Source organism: Scyliorhinus canicula, chromosome 20 (genome assembly GCF_902713615.1).
Source record: "Scyliorhinus canicula chromosome 20, sScyCan1.1, whole genome shotgun sequence".
NCBI classification, from domain to species: Eukaryota; Metazoa; Chordata; class Chondrichthyes; order Carcharhiniformes; family Scyliorhinidae; genus Scyliorhinus; species Scyliorhinus canicula.
In genome coordinates, this window is record NC_052165.1 from 45,422,893 (window position 1) to 45,435,060 (window position 12,168).

Sequence of the window (12,168 nt, forward strand, 5' to 3'; positions counted from 1 at the left end):
CATGCTAAATTGCCCGTAGTGTACTAAAAAGTAAGGTTAAGGGGGGTGTTGTTGGGTTACGGGTATAGGGTGGATACATGAGTTTGAGTGGGGTGATCATTGCTCGACACAACATCGAGGGCCGAAGGGCCTGTTCTGTGCTGTACTGTTCTATGTTCTATGATCTATATTAGTTACTTGAATGAAGAGACCAAGTGTATTGTAGCAAAATTTAGCAATGATACAAAGATGGGTAGGAAAGCAAATTGTGAAGAGGATACAAAATCTGCAAAGGGATATAGATAAGTTAAATGAGGGGACAAAAAATTGGCAGACAGAGAATAGTGTGGAAAAAAGTTAAGTTGTCCATTTTGACAGAAAGAATAAAAAAACAGCCTATTACTTAAATGAAGAGAAATTGCAGACTTCTGGATGGATTGGTCTGAGGACTTTTTTCCACATTATTCTCCTTCTGACAATTTTTGTCCCCTCATTTAACTTATCTATATCCCGTTGTTGAATGAAGAGACCAATTATATTGTAGCAAAATTTAGCAATGATTCAAAGATGGGTAGGAAAGCAAATTGTGAAGAGGATATAATGTCTGAGGATGTTGGGGAGGTCCTAAATGAATGTTTTGCTTCAGTGTTCACTGGAGAGAGTGATCTTGTTGCTTGTGAGAACAACATGAACCAGGTTAATAGGATTTATGATTATGTAAAAAAACATAGTTTGATTAAAGATAGTCAGCATGGCTTTCTGAGGGGCAAGTTATGCCACACAAGCCTCATTGAATTCTTGGAGGAGGTGACTGGGCACATTGATGAAGGTCGGGCAGTGGATGTGGTGTATATGGATTTCAGTAAGGCATTTGATAAGGTTCCCCATGGTAGGCCCATTCAGAAAGTCAGGGGGCATGGGATACAAGGAAATTTGGCTGTCTGGATACAGAATTTGCTGGCCGAAAGAAGACAGCAAGTTGTAGTGGATGGGATGTATTCCGTCTGGAGGTCGGTGACCAGTGCTGTCCCGCAGGGTTCTGTTCTGGGACCTCTGCTCTTTGTAGTTTTTATAAATGACTTGGATGAGGAAGTGGAAGGGTGGGTTAGTAAATTTGCTGATGACACGAAGGTTGGTGGAGTTGTAGATAGTGTCGAGGACGGTTGCAAGTTACCACAGGACATTGACAGGCTGCAGAGCTGGGCTGAAAAGAGACAGATGGAGTTGAACCTAGATAAATGTAAGTGATTAATTTTGGAAGGTTGAATTTGAATGCTGAATACAGGGTAAAAGGTAGGATTCTTGGGAGTGTGGAGGAACAGAGGGATCATGGAGTCCACGTACTTGGATCCCTCAAAGTTGTCACCCAGGTTGTTAAGAAGACGTATTGTGTGTTGGCTTTCATTAACAGGGGGATTAAGTGTAAGAGCTACTTTGAAGAGGGTGCAGAGGAGATTTACCAGGAAGCTGCATGGAATGGAGGGCATGTCTTATGAAGAAAGGTTGAGGGAGCTAGGACTTTTCTCACTGCAGCGAAGAAGGAAGAGAGATGACTTGATAGAGGTGTACAAGGTGAAGAGAGGCATGGATAGAGTGGATAGTCGGAGAATTTCCCCCAGGACGGAAATGGCTGTTATGAGAGGACATAATTTTTAAGGTAATTGGAGGAAGGATAGGAGAGATGTCAGAGGTCGGTTCTTTATTCAGAGAGTGGTGGGCGCATGGAATGCACTGCCAGCGGAGGTAGTGGAGTTTGAGTCATTAGGGACATTTAAGCGACTCTTGGACAGGCATATGGACAGCAGTAAATTGAAGGAGTGTAGGTTAGGTCAGATTTTTCAAACTTTTTTTCCGGGGACCCGTTTCTAACAACCCGCCAACCTTCGGGATCTAACGCGGCCGACCTTCGCGGACCCGCGCCGGCCGACCTTCGCGGACCCGTGCCGGCCGACCGCCGCGGTCCACTCTTACCTTGTTTGTTGCTGACAAAAATGGAGGAAATAGTTTTGGGTCCCTTTCGCCCCAATGGTCCCTTTGGCCTGCCAACTTGTAAAAAACAAGGCTTGCAACCATGCATGTTCGGGCACATATGTGCAGTGCGGCCAAATTCTTTTCATGTATTGCTGGCATTTTGAAGGCCGCTCGCAGCCGGCATTATTATATCCCGGCTGTTGCACATGGATTTGCGCGATCGGGAGCGCCGCAACGGACGGCTACGTGATCCTCCCGCCACCCGCCGCTCCCAAGTTTGACAGTGCCTGGGTTAGGTTGATCTCAGATTAGGATAAGTGGTCAGCACAACATCGTGGGCCGAAGGGCCTGTACTGTGCTGTACTGTTCTATGTTCAATAAACACCGGCATCAGATGAAGCATAAAGGGGTGTTGTGTTAATCAGGTTAGTCCATTGGAGGGTCATTCAGGCGTCTGGTAAAAGTGGGGCAGAAGCTGTTTTTGAGTCTGTTTGTGTGTGTTCTCAGACTTTTGCATCTCCTGCCCGATGGAAGAAGTTGGAAGAGTGAGTTAGCAGGTGGGAGGGGTCTTTGATTATGCTGCCTGCTTTCCCCAGGCAGCGGGAGGTGTAGATGGAGTCAATGGATGGGAGACAGGTTCGTGTGATGGATTGGGCTGTGTTCACGACTTTGAAGTTTCTTGTGGTCTTGGGCCGAGTAATTGCCATACAAGGTTATGTTGCAGCAGATGGGTTGCTTTCTCTGGTGCATCTGTAAAAGTCTACAGTATGGAGGATTCTTAGTGTCTCAAAAAGTGAGTACACAGCTATAAGAAGTAATTTGAAAGGTAAATGGAATGTTTCCCTTTTTTTGTAAGGGAGATGGAGTATGAAAGTAGGCAAGTCTTGGCACAATTCTACAGGGTATTGATGAGGTTGCAGCTGCAGTACTTTGTGTCCTTACACAAGGAGGGATATACTTCCATTGGAAGCAGTTCAGAAAAGGATTGACTCATTCCTGGGATGAAGAGGTGATCTTATTCAAACATATAAGATTCTGAAGAGACTTGACGGTGGATGCTGAGAGGATGGTTTCCTCTTGTGAGTAAATGAATAACTCGAGGGCACAGTTTTAAAAATAAGGGGCCTTGCATTTAAAACTGAAGAGAAGGAATTTCTAAACTTGGAAGTTGTTATTCTTTGAAATTCTGTACCCCAGAGGGCAGTGGAGGCAGTGGAGGCCGGGTCATCAAATATATTCAAGGCTGAGTTAGATTGTTGGTTGGCAACAGAGTCCATGGTTTCACCAAGAAAGTGGACTTGAGCCACAATCAACCAGCCGTGATCTTATTGAATGGTGGAGCAGGTACGATGAGGCATTATTCATATTTCTTATGTTCTTATGGTGAATGTTGCTTTCAACTGTTTTGAACTTGTAACTAATTCTAGTGGATTACATTTAAAATTTAACTATCCAGATTTACTTTATTGTCTTTATAATTGCCACTTAGTTTTCTGCAACCTTTTAGTGAATTATTGAGATTATAGATTCATGTTGTTTTTCAATGGAAACCAATAGTTTTGTCCCATTTAAAGCTTGATGCGAAATGATTTAAAGGTATGCATTTACTTGGGAAAAGCAGTACAAATTGGATGCAAGGTTCCAATTTAGCTGTAAAGCCAAGACAATAAACCTCCCATCAAGCTTCTCACTACATTTGGGAGCTGGTGGTTTCTTGCACTGTATGAAAGCATTAAAAATGGTCAATGAAATATTTGAAAACGTGGGTACTCCAGTTGGGCTCTAATAATAGTAAAGGTTATTTTCAAAACTAATGGAACAATAATCTTGTGAGAAGCTCAGTTACTGTTGCACCAGGATGCCAGTTAGACTGAGGTCAGAATGTATTTCTGACAGCTGCCTCTTGACGGATGTGGCCTGGTGAGCAGGTAACCGTTGGTAATTTGCTGCAGCATGTTGGCAGTAACCTATTACGTTTTAATGGAAATTAAATTTGTAGTCTTATTTTGAGCTTCAAGGCTTGTTGCCCGTTCTGCAATTATTCGGCTTATGATCTTGACGTCTAGTCTAGTCTCATGTGAACTTTAATGGAACCGAACATGTATTAAAAACACTAAACTATCTAAGCTTTGATTTATTCAAGGTTTAAGACTGTAAACTGTTTGTTACTGTAGGGTGTTGAACTATTCCCACAGTGTTCCCTGATGGCTGTTATTCACTCCGATAGCGTACGACTCATGTCACTCTTGCTTATTTCTCTTTGCAGTTTTCTCATTGCATTTTTTGTTTTAATTGGCTTCAGTATGAATCCATTACTCCACCAATGCCTGTGGCGGAGCCATTAGATCCGACATCTTGGCGTCAGGGCTTGCGCAAAACTGGCATTGTTCTTGTGCCCCAAAAGGGTGAAAAAATTATGGTGAGCTGGCTTTTGTGTGCACAGAGGTTTGTGTTTGTGTTAAGTTACGTGTTTACCCAGAAGTATCCGGGTTTCACTGCATGTTGTGATGACACTCATTTCCCACGTGTTTTCAAACAAATAGTTGGACATCTGAGCATTTGAATTAAAATGCAGAATTTGTGTGGTTTGTGTGCACATATGTTTTTCACATTTGTTTTGTTGCATTCCTTTAATCTGCCTTCAAAGTGCATGAATGACTATTGCGTAAATATAGAGTAATTCATGGAATTATAGTTTAACAGTCGTGGTTTCCTTCCTGACATCCAGCTCCCCACCCCATTAGCTCTTGGGGACCAAAGGCACCACACACAAGTAAAATACACTATGATGTGACCTACTTGAATAGTGCAGTGTTAATTGTTTGTCTTTATGTTCAAAGGTTACATGGTTTTTGAGACAAGTCTTAGCAATTTTTCCGTTTGGGAGCAGGTTGGAAATTGGCTCTTTTCTTGTGAAATATAGGCTTGTTGATTCCTTCAATTTATAAATTGTGTTCACTTTGTAGAAATTTTAAAAACCTCACAGACAAATAAATATATCTGAAATTAAGCTGGAGGAGCAAATATTTCAATGTCAAATTGGAAAGCGATGTACTCCTTGATTTATCCCGAAGAGATTTAGAATATTCCAGTGTTTCAATAAGAACAAAACAGTCGTACAACAAAAGCTGTTAGAATAAATGATATTTGACAGCATTAGCAATAATGGTTGTTCTCCATTATTTTTATTATTTCAGATAGCTATTCAATGCAAAGAACAAACCTGTAATTGATGAGAACGCTGCATATTTTTGTATTCTAAGAGATTGCAGTTTTGAAAGTTCTACGTTTCCAGAATTTTGCTAAGTATTAAAATGTTGCCATCATTAGGCCTCAAAGCTGCTGAATCAGATCGTGGTCAGACTTTTAATCATTCAGCTGTAGTGATGGATTGCTTGTGTTTCTGAGTCATCTTGTTTCAGTAAAATTTGGAATGTTTTGTCTTTTGGTGAAGGGAATCAACTGTTTTCTAAATCTGATTGCTTGTTGAATGATTCATTGCAAGCAAACCTGAGGAAAACCTTTCAAACATGACCTAAAACAATGGCATATTAAAAACCATAATGTACAGAAGGAGGGTATTCGACCCATCGAGCCCTTGGAAAGAGCACCCTACCCAAGCCTACAACTCCACCCTCTCCCTGTAACCCAACCCTTTTGGAAACTAAGGGCTATTTAGCAAAGCCAATCCATCTAACCTGCACATCTTTGGACTGTGGGAGGAAACCGGAGCACCTGGCAGAAACCCACGCAGACACAAGGAGAACATGCAAACTCCGCACAGACAGTGACCCAAGCCAAGAATCGAAACTGGGACCCTGGAGCTGTGAAGCAACTGTGCTAACCACTATGCTACCGTGCTATCTATGATGTTTGAGATGTTCCTGCAGTTCGACAGCGAAACAGTCGTGGATTTCTGATTTTCACACCTATAATTTGAAATTGCCTGATTTTGTCCGCTGAAAAAATATTACAGTTTCAGTACTGAAGGACTTGTTTGCCAGCATATTTGTATGATCTGGACCTTAACTTCCTCAGTGTAGGAGAAAAGGGAATGTTCCGGCAAAGTACGATATCAACAAATACCAAGGTTAAGATAGCTAATGAATTGATACATCTTAACTTGAATCTCTACTTTTGTAAAAGGTTGACATGGTAGTTTTAGGTTTACTGTGAAAGTGAAGTACCAAAAGAATGAGTGGTTGTTTTGACAAGCCCTGACCTTCATATATGGTCTGTCCAGTCACAGGTGCTTGTTAAAAACTTGTGAATAGTATATTTTTCAATATTTTACAGTTCACCACTCCATTAATCAAGTCTTCAAAAGAGGAAGAAAAAAAGAAGAAAGATGAGGAAGAAAAGAAAGATGCATCTCCAGCATCTTGGAGGTCTGGGCTTCGGAAGACTGGAAGCTATGGTGCATTGGCTGAAATTAGTGGTTCGAAAGAGGCACAGAAAGAGAGGGATGTTACAGGTGTGATGCGTTCAGCCTCAAGTCCCCGACTCTCATCGACTCTAGATAACAAAGAGAAGGTAGCTCTTCCATGCTCACATCATCCCATTTATGTTGAAAACTATTTAAGTTGTATACTAAATTGTCTCTGAAAGTTGAATATGAAGTAATTCTCTCATGCATCCCTGACCCACCCCCAAAAGATGTTCAGTTTGAATTGATTGTCCAATGACAATTTACATTTTTAAAAAAAGCATTCCCATTGTTTAGATGGTAGATTAAAGATCAGTGTGCCATTGGACTGTATAAATATGTTTTCTATGTCACCAAAAATGAACATTTGCTCATTCTGATTATCGTCTGGACATTAACCCCTTCAAGCATGCTCCACCATTTAGTAAGATTATGGCTGTTGGTTGTGGCCACAACTTCACTTTGATGTTTAGGCCCCCAAACCTTTGACTCTCTTGTCTATCAAAAATCTGTCTTATCTGTGTCTTGTATCAATTCAGTTACCCAGCCTGCGCTGCTTTCAGGGGAAGATAATTACACATACTAACCTGCCCTCTTCAAGAAATAGATTCTCTTCATCTCTGCCTTAAATGGGAGACCTAGTATTCTTAAATTGTATCCCTCAGCTGTCGACTCTCCTACAAGTAGAAACATCCTCCCAGTATCTAACCTATCAAGTCCATTTTGAATCTTATGTTTACCTGAGATCACTTCTAATTCGACTAAACTCCAGTGGGTTTAGGCCCAACCTGTTCAACCTTGCTTCATAAGATAAGCCCCTTTTCTCATCTTCCCTGAACTGCCTCTAATGCAGTTTTAACCTTTTTTAAATAAGAAGACCAAAGCTTTTATATTCCACTCCCCTTGCAATAAACGCCAGTATTCAATTTACCTTCCTAATAACTTGCTGTATCTACATGTGTTTCTTAATTCAAGTAAAGGGACATCCAGATTCCTCGATCACTGATTCCTGCAATCTCTTTCCATTTAAGTAGTATACTACTTTTCTATTCCTCCTGCCAAAGTGGACAAGTTCACATTTTCTCACATTATACTCACATCTACCAAGCTTTTTACCTACTCACTTAACCGATCTCTCTTCCTTTGCAGACTGTTTCTCTCCTCTTGATAACTTACTTTCTAAACGACCTAGGTGTTATTGGCAAATTTAGCTATCATTCAGTGCCTTTATTGATGTAGATTGTCAATAGTTGAGGCCATAGCAGTGATTCCTGTGAAACTCCTTGTTACAGCTTGCCAAAAGGACTCATTTAACATAGGACACTGTTTCCTGTTAGTTAACCTGTCTGTGTGGAGTTTGCACTTTCTCCATATGTCTGCATGGGTTTCCTCTGGGTTCTTCTGTTTCCTCCCACAGTCCAGGTGTGCAGGTTAGATGGGGTTATGGGGTTACAGGGATAGGGTGGGGGAGTGGGCCGAGGTAGGGTGCTCTTTCAGAGGGTCTGTGCAGATTTGATGGGCTGAATGGCCTCCTGCACTGTAGAAATTTCATGATTCTATAATAAAGTGGTCAGATCTTCATTAAAAAGCAGTAACTAATACTTTACTTTGGGAGCTGGCTGTGCCCACCAACCAGAAGATCATGTCAGCACACTTGACAAAAAAACACACTTGAGTAAAATAATTACCTACTTTGTACTTGAGACCTAAATTGTGAATCCCCACTCCTGATTAGTAAACTGCAAGCAAGTGTCTTGTAATTTCTTTACTTTTTTTTTCATGGTGCAATTGTAAATTATTTATGCAAGGGTTGAAAGATTGGATTAGCCTGATAATTAGCACCAAGGTTAAATGTTCTTTCCTGGAACATGATTCTGGGCAAGCCACTGGTAGACAGGGGAATTGAAGACAGCTGATTTGGAAAGAACAAATCATGTGATAAATGAATTTTTTTTTAAATGCTGGAAATATTTGGCCATGATGTGGAGATGCCGGAGTTGGACTGAGATGAGCACAATAAGAAGTCTTACAACACCAGGTTAAAGTCCAACACGTTTGTTTCTAATCACTAGCTTTTGGAGCGCATCTCCTTCCTCGGGTGAATGAAGAGGTGGGTTCCAGAAAAAGATGTATATACAAAGATGTGATGCAAGAATATATTTGGGTCAGAGAAACAGAGGTAGTGTCATCTTAATGACTTTCTCTCCCCAAAGGTGATGCTTAATTTCCACCATTTTGTGACCTATCGTTCCAGCATTTTTGTTTTTGACAGATTTCCAGCATTCTTCGCGTTGTGCTTAAATGTTATGACTGATAAATGGTTTCATATATTGTTTTAATGTGGCAGAGAAGTCGCAAGATTGTTTAGCACCTCTGGGGAAAGATTTGTTGTTGAAATAGTTCTCCCCATTGCCAGCAGGAAAAGGACCAGAAAGGAGCGAGGCTTGCATATGTTGTACCTACCATTCCATCCAGAAGACTGGCCAGTGCATCTGATATTGATGAGAGAGAAATCAGGTAAATTCCTGCTCTGATTTATTTGATTATTTCCTTCGAGTCTCTTCCTTTCTTTGCATGTTTTCAACTGAGCTGATTGCTTCACAGAGATTCTGCGAGTAACTTAGTGCGTAGTGGTTCTTACACACGGCGACGTTGGGACGAAGATCTGAGGAGGAAAGAAATAAACCATGCATCCACCATTGAAGGGCCAACATCGCAAAATCCTGCTATCACCAATGTAGTGCCTAGTTATCAAAGAAGGTAATTGAAAGCTCTTGATGTTTGTGTTGTAATGTGGTTATGGAAACAAGTTGGAGGAAAGGAGCAGGAGTAGGCCACCTGGTCTCTCGAGCCTGCTCCGCCATTCAATGAGATCATGGCTGATCTTTTTTGGACTCAGCTCCACTTTCCGGCCCGAATGCCATAACCCGTAATCCCTTTATTCTTCAAAAAACTATCTATCTTTATCTTAAAAACATTTAATGAAGGAGCCTCAACTTCTTCTGGGCAAGGAATTCCATAGATTCACAACCCTTTGGGTGAAGAAGTTCCTCCTAAGATCAGTCCTAAATCTACTCTCCTTATTTTGAGGCTATGCCCCCTAGTTCTGCTTTCACCCACCAGTGGAAACAACCTGCCCGCATCTGTCCTATCTATTCCCTTCATAATTGTATAAGCCCCCCCCCCTCCCGCATCCTTCTAAATTCCAACGAGTACAGCCCCAGTCTACTCAATCTCTCCTCATAATCCAACCCCTTCAGCTCTGGGATTAACCTAGTGAATCTCCCTTGCACACCCTCCAACGCCAGTACGTCCTTTCTCAGGTAAGGAGACCAAAACTGAACACAATACTCCAGGTGTGGTCTCACTAACACCGTATACAATTGCAGCATAACCTCCCTAGTCTTAAACTCCATCCCCCTAGCAATGAAGGACAAAATTCCATTTGCCGCCTTAATCACTGTTTGTACCTGTAAACCAACTTTTTGTGACTCATGCACACCCAGGTCTCTCTCCATAGCGGCATGTTTTAATATTTTATCATTTAAATAATATTCCCTCTTGCTATTATTCCTACCAAAATGGATAATCTCACATTTGTCAACATTGTATTCCATCTGCCAGAACCTAGCCCAGGGGTGGGCAAACTTTTCCATGCAAGGGCCACATTCAGAAATTCACAATTCACAAAGGGCCGCATAGTATATTAAGTAAAATAATTACTTCACCCGGTTATGATTCTGGGCGCCTCATATAGAACATAGAACAGTACAGCACAGAACAGGCCCTTCGGCCCTCGACGTTGTGCCGAGCAATGATCACCCTACTCAAGTCAACGTATCCACCCTATACCAGTAAGTAACCCAACAGCCCCCCCCCCCCATTAACCTTAAAAAAAATTTTTTAAAAAAAAATAAAAAAATTTTTTAAGAAAATTTTTTTTTTTTTTTTTTTTAATGACTTGGTGGGCCGCAGAAATACCTTTGGCGGGCCGCATGCGGCCCGCGGGCCGCAGTTTGCCCACCCCTGACCTAGCCCATTCACTTAACCTATCCAAATTCCTCTGCAGACTTCTGGTATCCTTGCTCTTTTTGCTTTACCACTCATCTTCATGTCGTCTGCAAACTTGGACACATTGTACTTGGTCCCCAACTCCAAATCATCTATGTAAATTGTGAACAATTGTGGGCCCAACACGGATCCCTGAGGGACACCACTAGCTACTGATTGCCAACCAGAGAAACACCCATTAATCCCCACTCTTTGCTTTCTATTAATTAACCAATCCTCTATCCATGCTACTTCTTTACCCTTAATGCCATGCTTCTTTATCTTATGCAGCAATCTTTTGTGTGGCACCTTGTCAAAAGCTTTCTGGAAATCCAGATAAACCATATCCATTGGCTCCCCGTTATCTACCGCAGTGGTAATGCCCTCAAGAATTCCACTAAATTAGTTAGGCACGATCTGCCCTTTCTGAACCCATGCTGCGTCTGCCCAATGGGACAATTTCCATCCAGATGCCTTGCTATTTCTTTCTTGATGATAGATTCAAGCATCTTCCCTACTACCAAAGTTAAGCTAACTGGCCTAAAATTAGCCGCTTTCTGCCTACCTCCTTTTAAACAGTGGTGTCACGTTTGCTAATTTCCAATCCGCCGGGACCACCTCAGAGTCTAGTGAATTTTGGTAAATTATCACTAGTGCATTTGCAATTTCCCTAGCCATCTCTTTTAGCACTGTGGGATGCATTCCATCAGGACCAGGAGATTTGTCTACCTTTAGCCCCATTAGCTTGCCCATCACTACTTCCTTAGTGATAACAATAATCTCAATGTCATAGCCTTATTTCCATCAGTCACTGGCATGTTATTTGTGTCTCCCACTGTGAAGACCGACCCAAAAAAACCTGTTCAGTTCCTCAGCCATTTCCTCATCTCCCATTATTCCATTATAAAGGGAAAATCAACTCAAGACTGTCCTAGATCCTTGTTGATTTTACTACATTTGAAGAGGCCCATCAGGTCATAAAGGCAGGAAAATATCACCTCATTGAGGGTTGTACCTGTAACCCTGATTCAGGAAAAATAAGAGTAATTATTCAAGTTTAAAAAAAAATCTAGCTCATCAATTGGTGTTTATGTCATACATTAAATGTTTCATAAATATATCTATCTGTATGATAAAAGAAGTGTTGATGAGGAAGAACCTTGGAGTCCTGCTGTTATCACCCTGGTTTCAACAAAGTTGCTTGCTACCAATGCGTACTAGTGCGGAATCAGCATCCTGGGTTTATTGCATCCCGTTGGCAGGCAAAGCGCCTCAGCACACTTGAAGATGAGCAAATCAACAATTGCATATGTACTGTTCACTGGTACAATTTCTTTGTCCGTCGTTTTCCCTCTCAAATTCCCCCAAGGCAAAGAAAGGCAGAGAAGAAGAATGACCATACTGTCACCTGCCTGAGTGACAGATCTGCGTTTGGAAGATAGAATCTCTACAGTGCAGAAGGAGGCCATTCGGCCCATCAAGTCTGCAATGACCCTTGGAAAAAGGACCCTGCCTAGGCCCATGCCCTGACAGTATCCCTGTAACCCACCTTTTGGACACTAAGGGACAATTTAACATGGCCAATCTACCTAGCCTGCACACCGTTGGACTGTGGAAGGAAACCGGAACATCCGGAGGAAACCCACACAGTCACGGGGAAAACGTGCAAACTCCACACAGACAGTCATCCGAGGCTGGAATTGAACCCGGGTCCCTGGCGCTGTGAGACAGCCATGCTAGCC

At 41.9% G+C, this 12,168-nt stretch overlaps 1 protein-coding gene across 1 annotated transcript in view; it reads left to right on the top strand.

The window, feature by feature from the left end:
- The window catches only part of LOC119955117 (protein phosphatase 1 regulatory subunit 12A-like), a 291,292-nt gene that overhangs the window by 170,364 nt on the left and 108,760 nt on the right, over positions 1 to 12,168 (top strand). Inside the window, 4 exon segments of the mRNA XM_038781005.1 lie at positions 4,253 to 4,369; positions 6,247 to 6,483; positions 8,796 to 8,893; positions 8,981 to 9,136. Of these exon segments, the coding sequence (XP_038636933.1) occupies positions 4,253 to 4,369; positions 6,247 to 6,483; positions 8,796 to 8,893; positions 8,981 to 9,136 (608 nt within the window).